This window comes from Diceros bicornis, chromosome 3 (genome assembly GCF_020826845.1).
Source record: "Diceros bicornis minor isolate mBicDic1 chromosome 3, mDicBic1.mat.cur, whole genome shotgun sequence".
Taxonomy (NCBI): domain Eukaryota; kingdom Metazoa; phylum Chordata; class Mammalia; order Perissodactyla; family Rhinocerotidae; genus Diceros; species Diceros bicornis.
The window spans coordinates 20,714,232-20,728,950 of NC_080742.1; the positions used below are offsets into that span (position 1 = coordinate 20,714,232).

Here is a 14,719-nt window from a genome sequence, read left to right on the forward strand (position 1 = left end):
CTTCTCTTGTGGAAAAACCCAGAAGAGGTAGGACCAAATCCAAGGCTTGCAACCCTCAAACCACCCCTCTGTCACGGTCATTTACACCCAGGGACTCAGCTGGCTTTTAGACACCACACAGACAGGTTGTGTCACATCTGATCATTTAAGGAGACGAATGACCTCATATAATTATCACGCACGGTTTGCTCTGTGACGAGTTACCATTCCCCTATGTTTATTTATTACCATCAAGTACTAATATAAATTTTAAACAATTACTCACCAGCAGAACTTGACGCCATGTATCAATCCCCTGGGAACTGAGCTACTCATGCACAATAAAATTTTACCTCACAAAAATTAATTTGGATTTCTACATTTACATCAACAGGAAAATCAGATGTTTTGAGAGACAACCAAGCTTAAATGTTTAATTTAGAGCAATGTGCGTGTGCCCTTCCTCCTAAGGCTTTACATTGCCCATTTGTTTGTCTCAACATTTTCACAAATGCAGATTTAAAGCAAATCTAATAGAATGTCATGGCAAAGAAGGGTTGGTATTTTTAAAGTGACAAACATCAGAAGAATTTTACATATTCCTTTCCGTGGCAAATGTCAAAATGACTGCCATAAAAAGGCAGGTTCCTGGCACTTGAAAATTTGCTGCTTCAATGGTTATCCTCAAGTTGTACTCATTAGTCATGGTATTAACGTACAATTTCATCTAAAGCATCTCTTTCCTCCAGAAATCAATTAAAAATATGCAGCAGAAAATTTAAGTGTTTTATTTCTACCAACAAAAAGCATAAGGTTTGTGGAAGGCTGACCTCCATTTATACTGTAAAGTGAAGGAGTGGGGTTAAATGAGTGTAACTAATCAGTTGGATGAATCAAATGAAAACTGGCCTTTTCCAGTGTGCTCCTGGCAGATTTTTACTGACTTCTGTGTTGGTTGCTAAAAATGCAACTGGTCTCGGTTTTACTATTCTGTGCTCACCCAATTTTTAGGGTTGTCTGAAATCATTTCTATAAACATCACGGATAGATTACTTTATTAACTTTCAAATATTCTGACTTGAAGCTGAAAACTCACATCTTTGACAATGAGAGGTTATCAGTGGCAAAGTTATGACTTTTAAAAATAGATTCAATCTCCTGTGGCATAGTTCTCATACAACAGGTGCTGGCTGAAATGTCAAGATAAAACACATCAGATCCTTTGTAGTTCTGCTTTCTTCGTGGTCCCTTTTAGGATACAGGTTGTGTCCTTAACCTAGAGACACAACAATTCACTCTCACTAGTTCACTGCCTTGTCTTTCATTTCCTCTTTATGATTAAAGGCTACTACACAAGTTTTATGAAGAGACATTTTTAAGGCTTGCTAAGCATTCCTTTTCCCACTCATTTCAGGTTTTTCTCATGGCCCAAATGATATATTAGTGCAATATACCTAGCTCACTAAACCTTAGTCATCAATTCACGATCTCTTGAAGGCAGAAAAAATCACATGTGGTACAAATAATAAAGACTGGCCATTAAACAGTCCTTCAAAGTTCCCCATGCATCCTCTCATTTGATCCTCATAATATAATGCTGTGCTTCAGCATTAACAATATTATCCTTGTTCTGCAGGTGGAGAAATTGAGACTGAGAGTTAGTTCTGCTCTACTTGACTCCTTTTCCCCCTCGACCTCATTGTTGGAATATGCAGCCGGCCACAGCTGGAACAGGTGGGATAACGGATGCTAACGCGCCAAAGCTCCTGCCATAGAAGGGCAGCAAAGTAAGTGCAGCAGGTAAATGTTGGACTCTAGAATCAAGCTGCTTGGGATCAAATTTTAGCTCCTAAGGAAGTTCAGAAAAGTTCTTCAGACTTTAAACTTTCCTCTTCTATAAAACAAGGATAATAATACTACTCATCTTAGAGGACTGGCTTGACGGTTGGATGGATTAAAAAACATGCCGAGTATTAATTCACAGTGCCTGGCATACAGAAGGAGCTTAAAAATGTCAGAAAGCAATATTATAATAACTGAAAGACAGTTGTTAGGAATTATTAGTACCCAGACATTCTGCAGGTAGAGACATCAAAATTAGCTCAAGTAAGCTGTGAATGAATATCTACGTGAGACAAAAAAAGCAAAGTCACAAAAGGGAAATAAATAGGCCACCCTAACTCTTCTCTTCTCTTGTTACAAACCACAAGGGTGGTTTTTCCACAATGCACTGGTACCAATGAGATCCAGACAGAGTCTTAGATCCACTGGCATTTGCAATCCTAACCATTCATTCAGTCATCTTGGAAACTCAGAGAACTGCTGTGATGGCAGCTGCCAGTAATTTCCAGACCTTCAGGAGACCTGAGGTGCCTCTGTGAAGGCTGATTAGGGACATGCTTTGCAGGACTATTCTGTCTGGTTTGTTATCTTATCAAATTTATTATTTTGTTTTCTTGACAAGGATCTGTTTCAATTCAAATTACTGCCCTCTGCTAAAGATTGGATACTGGGTAGGGGGAGCACTGACAGAAGGGGGCAGTAAACCATCCCTATCTGCCAAAAACTTAATAAATAAATAATGCTAAATTGCCAAAAGCAATAACTATTTGCTCTTTTCTTTTGTTTCCTTTTCATTGATATTTTTGTAACATCTTTCTACCATAAGCGCACACGCTTATTAAATCCAACAACATTTTTCATGGATCTTCGAGATGATAATCTCTCCTAAAAAAGAAGTAAAAGAGCGGGGCCGGCTCCGTGGCTTAGTGGTTGGGTGTGTGTGCTCCGCTGCTGGCGGCCCGGGGTTCGGATCCTGGGCGCGCACCGACGCACCGCTTCTCCGGCCATGCTGGGGCCACGTCCCATGTGCAGCAACTAGAAGGATGTGCAGCTATGCCATGCAGCTATCTACTGGGGCTTTGGGGGAAAAAATAAATAAATAAATAAAATTATAAAAAAAAAGAAGTAAAAGAAAAATAAAGACAAAGGAGAACCAAATGTTGCTGTGTCTAAAAGGAATATAGTGGTGAACTGGAGTCTTGTTACTACCAAGTAAAGAAAATCTCTAGTCTGTGCATCTCAAAATTTGAACATTACTAATTGTGTATGTATTACATTTCTGAATCATATCATTCCTTCTTGAGAACGGAATATATAATTTGGAACATTCCTCCAAAAACATCTCCAGTAAATTAAAAGTGTGTCTATCCTATATTCCAACCATCTGCTTTAATTTGCAAAGCTGTTTCATATTTCAAAAGTTACTTTGTAAGATACTGTTTTTTTGTCTTGTTCCCTTCTTCATCTGCCTCTGTCAGAACGTTCACCCATCAATCATGGCCTCTCTCATCTCTTTCATCTCACTGCCATTTGGTCTATTCCCTCTGATATGTTCAAATCTCCTCCTGGTAACACTTATTTAGTTGTCTCTACATCCTGCCCCACCCCCCAGGAGTCTTTTTCTAAGAATTGCCTCTTCCTCTATCCATAGTAATAACAACTAACCTGTTGCAGTGTTAATACCTTCTCATGAGATTGGACCAGGTGTGCAGAAGTGACCCATGCTCAGGCAACCACAGCGCCTTTTCCAAACCCCATCTCGTGGTCACAACTGAATGGGCTACACATGGCCATCTGGCCCATATTCAGACTGTCAACACATCTTTAGGAGGCTATGTTTTTGTTTTCGTTTTTTTATTGAGGTCATAATAGTTTATAACATTGTGAAATTTCAGTTGTACATTATTTGTCAGTCACCATAAAAATGTGCCCCTTCACCCCTTGTGCCCACCCCTCAACCCCCTTCCCCTCTGGTAACGAATAATCTGTTCTCTTTGTCTGTGTGTTCATTTATCTTCCATATATGAGTGAAATACGGTTTTTGTCTTTGTCTGGCTTATTTCACTTAACATAATACCCTCAAGGTCCATCCATGTTGTTGCAAATGGGATGATTTTGTCCTTTTTTATGGCTGAGTAGTATTCCATTGTATATGTATACTACATCTTCTTTATCCAATCATCAGTCAATGGGCACTTGGGTTGCTTCCACTTCTTGGTTATACTGAATAATGCTGCAATGAACACAGGGGTGCATAAGTCTCTTCGAATTGTTGACTTCAAGTTCTTTGGATAAATACCCAGTAGTGGGATAGCTGGGTCATATGGTATTTCTATTTTTAATTTTTTGAGAAATCTCCATATTGTTTTCCATAGTGGCTGCACCAGTTTGCATTCCCACCAGCAGTGTATGAGGGTTAAGAGGCTATGTTTTGGACTAGGATTCTAGCCTCAAGCTGGTTCAAAGCTTCGATGGAGAAAATATAAACCCTCACAGCCATTCAACACCATGAGCAGTTGGAAGCAGAGAAAGCCAATTTTCAGGAAGAGAGAAGAACGAGGAGTCCAAACAAAGAAAACCAGAGGCTGGAGCAAGAGATGATCCTGACGGCAGTCTCACCTCTTTCTGCAGTTGTTGGCACATCCTTGACCTTAACTCCCATGATTGATCATCCAGCTCCACTACCATTGAACAATAGTTCCCTTTTTGGTTTAAGATAGTGCTATGGTTTTCTACTACTTGCAATCCCAAACGGCATAATACAGTTCCTATTCTTAACAAAAGAATGCCAAATCCCTTAAACTGTCTTCCTCTCAACTTACTCTCTCTCTCTCCCTTTCTTCACATTGCCAAATTCCTTGAAAGAACAATCTGCACTTTCTGCCTTCATATTCTCACCTGCTACCAACTCCTCAAGGCACTGAAACCACACTTTTGCCCACAACACTCTACTGAAACTGCTCTCTTATATCATCAATGGCCTGGTGACTTCCTTAACAGGCTCATTTTGTCTGACCTCCCTGCAAAATCAAACAGTAGGTCAGGGATCTTCTTTTGAAATTCACATTGCCTATCATAATAGATACTAAATAAATATTTGCTAAATAAATGAATGAACCCCTTTTCTGGCTTCAGAGATACTGCTCTCTGAATTTGCCTCCAAATCCCCTTCAGATCATATTTCTAATGGCCTAATACTCATCTACAGAGATGCTGTAAACTCAGTGTGTCTAACAGCAAACCTATTACCTTCACCACCACCAACAGCTTGGTATTCCTGCTGTGTTCTCTAGTCTATGAAGTTCAGTGTGACATGATCTACCTGTAGCGATCTTAGAGTCATCACCAACTCTTCTCTCTTCCTGATGCCTCAAATCCCATAACCGATAGGGCCTGAAATTTTACTTCTACATTATGTTTCATACCTGCTTTGCTTTTGCACTGCCACTATGCTTGGTCAGACCTCGGGCATCTCTCACTCTGGAAACACTGCAATGGTCTACCAACTGCTCTTACTGTCTCTGCCTCAAATGTTGGTCCTCTTTAATCCATCTTCTACATACTATGATTCAAAACCTATTACTTTGATTTTTAATTTAAAAACCTTAGGATAAAGGCCAAATTTTTTGAGTATGCAGAGCTGGGTTACCACAAACATCCATATACTGTGAACACTGCCCAACTCCCCTTCGAGTCATGTAGGGAAATAGCCCTGATGCAAAAATTTTAAAACCTAGACTCAAAACAATGGTCCAGTCCCACCAACGTCTTTCCCACCCAGGAACCCTGTGCGTAACATGGAACAGACGTGTTTCTTCAACATTCTATGTGCTTTTCCTTGGTCGTGCCTTGATGGATCCCACTGTTTCACAGTCAGCTTGGAGTTGTGAATGTCTTCCTTGGGGACTCTCTTCCTCAATTTGGATTCTCAGCATGTAGTTCAGTGCACTATGTAATTTGCACTGAATAATAATAATTGCATTAATCGTTGAATTAAACTACATTTGATGTTAAAAATATTTGAATCAGGAGACAGGAAAAGAGACAGCATGAATTAAAACTATTTTTAAAAAATAAGATGTACTATGTACTTAGAGGTCTAAGGAGTCTTAAGTGTACTATCTAGAAGCCTACCTACCTGCAAGTTATTTCATTTCTTGCAATCTAATGGAAGAAATTTACTAACAGAATTTCTTTCTTGATTATTAGCAATTAATCTTTTAATAAAGTGTTATGTTAACATTTCTTATCCAATGAACCATTTCCCAGTGTTTTATAAAAAATGTTTAACTGTTTCTATTTTTTGAGATCCAGACAATTTTATTGTCTTTAGTTTCTAAAGTGAATTTCCATATATGAATATTTAGGTCTCTAAAAACAAATATTATATTCAGTAAACAGCATTTCCAGGATAACCAGGCTCACATGGGAAATGGGAAAAAAAGAAGAAAATTAAAAAAATAGGGGCTGGCCCAGTGGTGTAGTGGTTAAGTTCACGCACTCTGCTTTGGTGGCCCAGGGTTCACCGGTTTGGATCCCGGGCACGGACATACACGCTGCTCGTCAACCATGCTGTGGCAGCATCCCATATACAACATAGAGGAAGACTGGCACAGGTGTTGGCTCAGGGACAATCTTCCTCACAAAAAAAATAGAAATTAAAAAAAAATAACCAACTGCCACCTTTAGCATCTTTAATGTAATTTCACACCATGTAAATCTGAGGACTCCTTTGTCTTACACATGCATCATTTTCATTCATTTCATTCATTTTCACAACAATGCTTCCTGATAACTTTTTTGAACAGGAGAGTTTCCCAGTGTGCCTAAGCCCATTTATTTTACTGAGCCATTCCTCCTTTAACTCTCAAAATAAGACATCATTGGGCAAGCCTTGGTGGCCTAGTGGTTAAGTTTGGTGTGCTCTGCTTGGGCAGCCCAGGTTCAGTTCCCAGTCATGGACATACACGACATACATCATTCTTCTGTCAGCGGCCATGCTGTGGCAGCAGCTCACATACAAAAAGAGGAAGATTGGCAGCAGACGTTAGCTCAGGGCGAATCTTCCCCAGCAAAAAAAAAAAAAAAAAAAGACATCATTAATGTCTAACCATTCCTTTATATAGCTGACAGTAGGCACCTGAGACAGAGAACAATTGTATTAGCTCTTTCCCCTCTTTTCCCTAATTATCCCCACAGTATGTGAGCAAATGTCAAAAGAAATAATTGTCCAGACTATTTGACAATTTTGGTAAAGATGTTGATTAACTGCACATCAAAATCCCTCAACAATTTCCCCATAGAGAGAAATGTCCAGTGGTAAGAGGAAGTCCCCTGGAACTCTGAGACAAGATTCAAGTGAGGACTTGAAATTGAGGTCTGGTTACAGGTAACTTGGGAGAAAACAAACCCAAAATTCCCCATTTGATTTGATGTTATATGCAAATAATAATGATTTATGATTTATGATTAATAGTGTGTGTGTGATGGAGAAAGAGCAAGACAGAGAACCAGTAATTATTTGAATAGAAAAATACAGGAATTATTTTTCAAAGTTGCTAAGAGCCCACCATAATAACTTTTTAATTACTCAGGAAAAAAAACTTCAAATTGACAATAAGATTATCCCCAAATCTGAAGTATTTAAAATGGGCACCACCATTCTTTTCCATTGCCATCATTTCTAGTTTAAGTTGTTCTACCATTTATGATATAGAATTTAAAACGTATCTTAATTTTTTTAATCCAGCAAAAGCATATGGTAAAAAAAAAAAATCAGCAGAAGCAAATGTTAAAATAACATTTAGCCAGAAATAACCCACATTCATATTCAAAGAGAACTTTAAATATTGTTTCATTTATAACAGCCTGATTCTGAATTATTGAAATTAATTGCAAAAGTGTGCCAGTTTGTTGAGGCTACAAGGTCAATCTTTTCCTTGTTTACAGTCTTGTTAGAATCTGTATACATGGCAAATTTTAAAGGCACAATGTTTACTTTCCTGACTCATTTTTTTAGATTGCTAATAGTAGTTTATTCTTGTGTATTGAATTACTACAAAATATATCAAGCCTATATGGAAGAGAAACCTAAAACTTTATATTTAACAAATAAAATTTTAAAAAAGGTACACATTTATCCTTCATTCCTAAAACATGTCACAATGCCAAATATGTTAAATTCTTACAAATTTCAAAGTATCCCATATCTAAACAGCAGAAATAAAATTGCTTAGTACGCAAGGACCTTTTAATAGGTGCCCAACATTCCAAGCGCAATAGTTTTTTTCCCATATTTGTTGTTTTGTTTTAAACTGGCAAAACTACCTTTAGAATCACACTTCCTTTTGTTACTCATCAATTATGTTAATAACTTGTCTCTGTAGGACCTGAGTATTCTCTGGGTGCTTTTGTATACAATATCTCATTTGATTGTCTTTACAAATTATTCTTAAATGCTAGTGTTATAAAAATATTTTGAATGAGATTTAATCCCTAAAAACAGTTGTGGATTGGCAGAGATCTTAAAGCACGCACATTTGTTAATAAACTACATTACTGAGGTTTTTCTACCCTAGCAAACCACTTAAAGTTTAAAGAAATACATAGGTGTGCATACATATATGTATATATATGTAAATCTATATTTGCACACACATAAAATATTATCTATTAAATAGAAAATATTATCTATTAAATAGAATACTATAATAATATAAACTAGACAAATTATCTAATTATGCAATGTTAACATTTTGGACCCTTAAGGAAAAGTAGTTTTCACAAAGTGCTACCATTTTTATCTCAATTGACATTGAAGTCAATTGTCTTTTTCTTTCAACTCTGTAAACAATATAACACAACTATTTTCCTGTTTTTGTGTACACAAAAGAAAAAATGCATCATGTGTAAGCTCCATGGTTGGCCCTCTCAGTGCAGTTCCAAGTTTACTGGAAAGCAACTGTATGAAAGGCATGGGAACAGTTGTGGTCCTCCACATAGACAGTCCATGAAAAGGACTGGCTGACAGTGTGACATGGTGCTGATGCACACCATAAGCCTTAAGTAAATGTGCAGTGGATGAAATAGAACAGAGTTCGTTCCCCATGGTAAGCAGCTTAGATGTTTTTTGAATTACTGCAACAAACAGCTCTTTTATTACAAATGATGGAAGATTGTCACTATAACAACAATAAAGTGTTACTTTTTTAGAAATACTGAAACAAATTCCGCCCTTTTTTCAAACTTCTACCTAAGTATGTTTACGTTAGAATTGATTATGTCCGTACATGAAAGACACTGAAGGAAATCAACAAACTGGACGATTTGCCTAAAATATATTTCATTTTAACCGTTTAAATCTCCAGTTTAAGATTATAAGCAGTTTGAAGACACATACTAGGAAACAAGATGGGATTTCAGAACAGATTAGTTTCTTGAAAATTTGCATCTGTATTGAAAAATAGAGAAAAGAAAAGAAATTTCTGTGTATATGTTTTATATAATGATACTCCAGAGAACACATTAATTAAATAATATACTTTGTTATGGGCACAACTTTTGAAATTATTTTTTAAATTATTAAATGCATTATGTCTTACGAATATACACTTTTTAATATAAATACGAAATTTGGATACATAATTTTCATGTGTGATTTATGTTTTGGCAAAATCTTGTCATGTGTAAACCCTAGAAGGAAGAGTATTTTTTATGTTATTTTTATCAGTGTTGGAGAAAGAACAGAAAGGTGTCTATGCAGTGAGGTTTCTTTGAAGAAAGAGAGTGGTAAAGTTTTTATCTATTTTCAAAATGAACAACTTGCTTTAGATTCTGGTTTTATATGTATCTATTAAATTAAAATTAAATTAGTGAAAGCTATAAAAAAATAATAAAGGCACATTTTATTTCCGTTTTATAAACCATAATAAGCTTAGATTTTTGTATCTTTCCAAAATGTTTTCTCATATTATATCCATTTCAATCTGCCTAATGCTCATTCAAATGCCAATCCAAATAGCTACACATATACCAATGTGTAAACACTAATAAATTTAACATCATGTTACTACTTACCTGGAAAAATATATCTACTATTGCATATTTTAAACATACACTTGTGGAATAATAAACGTTGTCATGTGGTTAAGATGATGAGAACAAATTAAAGATCTGAGAAAGAGAATTATTAATGTTCATTGTCTTAAGTTTTGTTTTACATTTAATATTTTATTTCATATTTTATCATAAGGCACATTTTCTGGTATAGTAGTATGTAAATAGGAATTGCTGAGCCCAAATGAGAATAATTATGTCACTTCTAACACATGGAAAAGATATCCATTCCAATGTTATGACATACAGAAATTTATTTTCTATAGCCTTTAAAGATAAATTTGTGTAATAACAAAAAAGGATTTATATTTTAAGTATTTAAACCCAAAAGGACTATTCTTTTATGAGATGTATGTTTATTTCCTATAGGTACCTGTAATTCTTAATAAAATATTTACCTCATTATATAGTTTATATTTATAGTTTATATATATAGTTCATATAGTTTAAAATTCTCATACATCAGTGGGCTCTTAGCCAACTATTCTTGACTGATTAACATTTTGATATGACTGAGATAAAACTTTAACATGAATAGTAGTTATAACTACAATGTTTTTTAAAAAAACTGGATTTGTAAATAGATTCTAAAATTAAAAGGAATGGATTTAAATTAACATTATAATACCGGCTACCATACATATTATCCTGAGTTTTAAAATAGAAGTGTTTTCACATATGTGCCAAGAAATTATTTGTAGAACAAGCAAGAACTCCTTTTTTGAAAACTATATTTTAAACTACCAGTACAACATGTGCATACTATAACATGAAAATGATGTGTTTTCCATTTATATATAAACCAATATGCATTAGGTGGTTGCTACCACATGGCATACTTATGTTTCACACCTTATTGAGAAAATCATTTCCAAAAGAAAAAACCTAACCTAGCAAAAGCATTGTATCAAAATTCCTTTGTTTAAAAAAAAAAAAACAACAGTTATTTTAGTGTTAAATCTTAGAACAGTTGAATTTTATTTAAAAATATACTATATGAGAATGTATGCTAAACCAGAGAAAATTAAAGATATCTAGAATGATATATTATTTATGTCTCATTTTAATGAAACTTAAGCCCTTAATATTATTGTAAACACTCTAAAAAAAAAACCTCTTTAAATTACTGATTCTAATTCTGGTCCCACTCCAATGAGTGCATAATTAATTTTATACTGTGTTGACAGCATGTTCCTCCTCTTCTGATGATAAAAACTTCTTATATTACTTTTTATGGGGAAAATAATATTGTCAAAAAAAACAAAAGAATATACTAATGATTTCCAGAGAAATTTATATATAGGATAATAATTTGCCTTTGGTGACACTGTAATCTCTGTACTCAGTTTTTATAAACTTGAAATTTTTCCCAAAGATTTGAGACTTATCCTGATAAACACTCCATATGAATTATTTTCTTGCAAGAAGAACAAATGGCACCACATCTTGATGAAATTAACACTGCATTTTTTAAAAAAATTTCATAAAGTTTATTCAGAAATCTAACATGAAGTACAAATGTCAACTATCATTTCTCCTCTCATCAGAAGATGGTGTTACTAACTTTTCAAATAAATGAAGATACAGAAGCCTTATAAAAATATTGTTACTATTACCTATAGAAGACTGACTTAGCTCTAAAAATTCTTTCAAGTCCTTATTTTATGAAATAATTAATGTTTCATATTACTTGAAAATACCTTAAATTTCCATTGTCAGAAAATAAATCTCAAATCCTCTCAGAGACAAGAAATTGTACTTTTCTAATTCCTATTTTTGCCCACTGTTTATTTTCTTTCTTGCCTCTAGTGAATTTCCGACCATGAATATTGAGTTATTTTAATTTTAGGAAAGCATTTATTACAGATGTCCTTCTTACAATAAGGATTTTCACATTAATATTTTACCATGATATGTTCAGGAATAAAAGGTTGTATTTTGTTGTATTTTAAAAAGTCATAGTTTTCCCCGATGGTATCATGATGCATTCCCTCCAAATGATAGAAATATTGATAAATTGTCATTTAAAAATGATACTTTAAAAATGTATAAACTGAACATATTGACTCCTTTTTAAAGAGCCACTTCTTTATTTGACACAAAATGCAAGCAAGTCACTTGAATTCTCACTTTATAGGCCAAGCCACAAAAAGACTAAAACATTAAATAAATGATAGTGTAATTTCTTAATAAGAGTGAATAATTTTGAAGCATCTTTAGGGTTATTTTTACTCTTTTTATGTTTCAAAATATCCGCTTGGAACATCCTGCCAATTAAACTAAGATCTACAGCTGGCATTTACCCTTTTGCTTCATAACAAAAAGGATCTGCAATCATTTTTATGGAAGATTATCTAAAAAGGAACATGACGGTAAATCGATGACAAAAAATATTAGACACTCCCCTTCTCCGGGTTAGCATGTGCATCCTTCCGATTCTTGCACTGACACCTAATGTATAAATACTTTAAGCTGAATCTTAAATAATTGCTACAGGGTTTCAACTGGTAAAGATTCACTGCTAGAATCCACCAAAAACTCCAGTATTCAGCACTCAGCCAACAAAGGACAGCAAATAATTCCCAACAGCATAAATACCGGGAAGGCTACCTTGGGCTTTGTTTTTGTTATGTAAAATGCATTAAAGTGACTCATCCACTCAAGATTACCTACTCTTAGAAGCTTTAAAGTAGCTTCAAGAACTAAAATAAATGCTTCCCCAGAATGCCTGATAGGCTCTTCAGCGCATTTAAAAATATGTATAGTATATTTTTATGTGCCACTGACTTTGGTTCTTTTTTCCAGCCTAAGAGAGAATTATTATTTTTCATTTCCTTACTGCCGTGTGACTACATGGCTACCTTTAAACACTCTATTTCCAGAACAGCAGCGAGGTTTTTTTAAGTTATTTTAGAAATGTTAAAAATAAGAGAAAATTGCAGGAGACTCTGGAAAAGCTCGGTCCCTCCCTCAAAGAATAGTTTCTATTCATTCTAAGAACAGCAACCGCGTGTCTGTCGGCACTTAGATGTTTCAAATCCAGGGTGAAGGAGGTTGGATGGCGTGGTCCCAGTACCTGGGAACCCTCGGGGTGGACAGCACTCCGTTGCGGGGAATGAGCACTCTTCTGAGCAGAAAGGCTGTCAAGTGCGCCCAGTAATTTAGGACCTAAACGAGTTTGGACACTATAGCAATTAGAGAGCATCCCAGAGGCCAAGTGCAGGAGAAGTCCGCGCTACCCTGGCAAGCCTGAGATTACCAATTTGTAAAATACCCAACCAAAACAACTTTTCATTGGACCAAGTTTGATGAGAGCGGGTGTCTGGCTGGAAACTTTTCCCTCTCAGTACAGCTAAACTCTTTAAGCCTAAGGAATCCTCTTAGCGACGGGCTGAGGCGCCGCAAGTCGTCGGCGGATGTTTTCCGGGACAGCTCGGCCCCGGCGCCCAGCCCGCCGCGGCGCCTGAGACGCCGGTGCGGGGCGCATTCCGGCGGCGAGCAGCGCGCGCCTCCCGCTCGGCCTCCCCAGATCCAAGCCGGGCTCGCTCCCCACCCCCACGGGCAGAGAAGCCCCGCGACTCGGGAACGCACGCCCGTGCCCAGCCTCCGCGGCACCCTTTGGCCCGCACTCCCCGCCTTGCCCGGCCCGGCGACTTACGTGACGGCCGAAGGGAACGGCTCCTCCGACGAGGGGCCGATCAGCCAAGATTGGAAAAGTGTCAGAGTCAAGGCCAGCAGGCAGCCAGCAGCCATCTTCGCGATCGAAGATCAATCCCGCCTCCCTCCCCAGCCGGGGGAAGGAACGGTGCTGGAAACCGCGGGAGGAGGAGAAGGAGCACGCTCTGCCCGGACCGCGGACGTCGGCAGGGCTGGCGCGGCGGGCGCGGGGCGCGGACCGGCGCGGGGGGCGGCAGGGGCGAAAGCCGGCGCGGGGGAAGGGGCGGCGGCGGGCGGACCCACTAGAGCGCGTCGGCTGCTCCGCGCCGCGGCTGCCTCGCCTCCGCCGCCATCAAGGGCGACTTTGGAAACAGACCTGGGCGAGCCTGCCGGCGCTCGCGCGCTCTCGCTCTCTCTCGCTCTTTCTCTCTCCTTCTCGGTTTCCTCCCTGATTTATTCCCCTGATTGCCGAGGAGAAGGAGGAGGCGGAGGCGGGGGCGGAGGAGGGGTGACGGCGCTTGGGCGGGGGGTGGGGTGGCTGCAGGAACCGGGGAATGGCAGGCGGAGAGACTTGTGGCAGGGAGAGGCTCCGTCTGGCTTCTCCGGGCAAGTCAGAGGGAGGTGGCTGGGGGTGGGCAGCGGGAGGGCTGGGCGTCAGAGCAGTCGGGCGGAGACGGGCCCGGAGCAGCCCTCCATACAAGGCAGAAAGGAACTCCCAAAGTCGGCGTCGGCTTGCTCCCGCCACCCGGCGTGCGGAGGGGGAGCGGACCCAGCCCCGCGGGGCTCCCGGGGGACAGCCAGCCGCCCAGCGGGCATCCACAGGCTGCAGAGGCTCCAGCCGAGTACTTGGCTTGCGTCTTCGGGGGTTATTTTTGCACAGGCAGGCAGCGTTCCCCCAGCCCTTCTCCCAGGCGCAGAATCCACTGCCTGCCTAGGAATCGTGGGGAAGTGATTTGACAACAAATGTAGGAGGGGTTTGTATTTGCATTTTAAAGCATCACTTTTGACTACATCGAGTGGCACTATTTATTTGCCGGGGAGAGCCTGAGGCTAGAGCTTCTGGCGTGGCTGAATGCCAATTGTGCCAGCGGCCGCACGCCCAGGTACGGCTCACCTGGCGAGGACA

At 38.5% G+C, this 14,719-nt stretch overlaps 1 protein-coding gene across 5 annotated transcripts in view; it reads right to left on the bottom strand.

Annotated features, from left to right (window-relative positions):
• Nucleotides 1-14,036, bottom strand: part of CACNA2D1 (calcium voltage-gated channel auxiliary subunit alpha2delta 1) — a 504,665-nt gene extending 490,629 nt beyond the window's left edge. For 2 of the 5 annotated variants that reach the window (XM_058524544.1, XM_058524526.1), the window contains exon 1: nt 13,595-14,036. In XM_058524544.1, coding sequence (XP_058380527.1) covers nt 13,595-13,689 — 95 coding nt within the window. In that variant the 5' untranslated portion in view covers nt 13,690-14,036. The remainder of the gene's footprint in view (nt 1-13,594) is intronic. The other 3 variants (XM_058524535.1, XM_058524583.1, XM_058524565.1) reach the window with 2 other exon arrangements.
• Nucleotides 14,037-14,719: the final 683 nt, after the last annotated feature.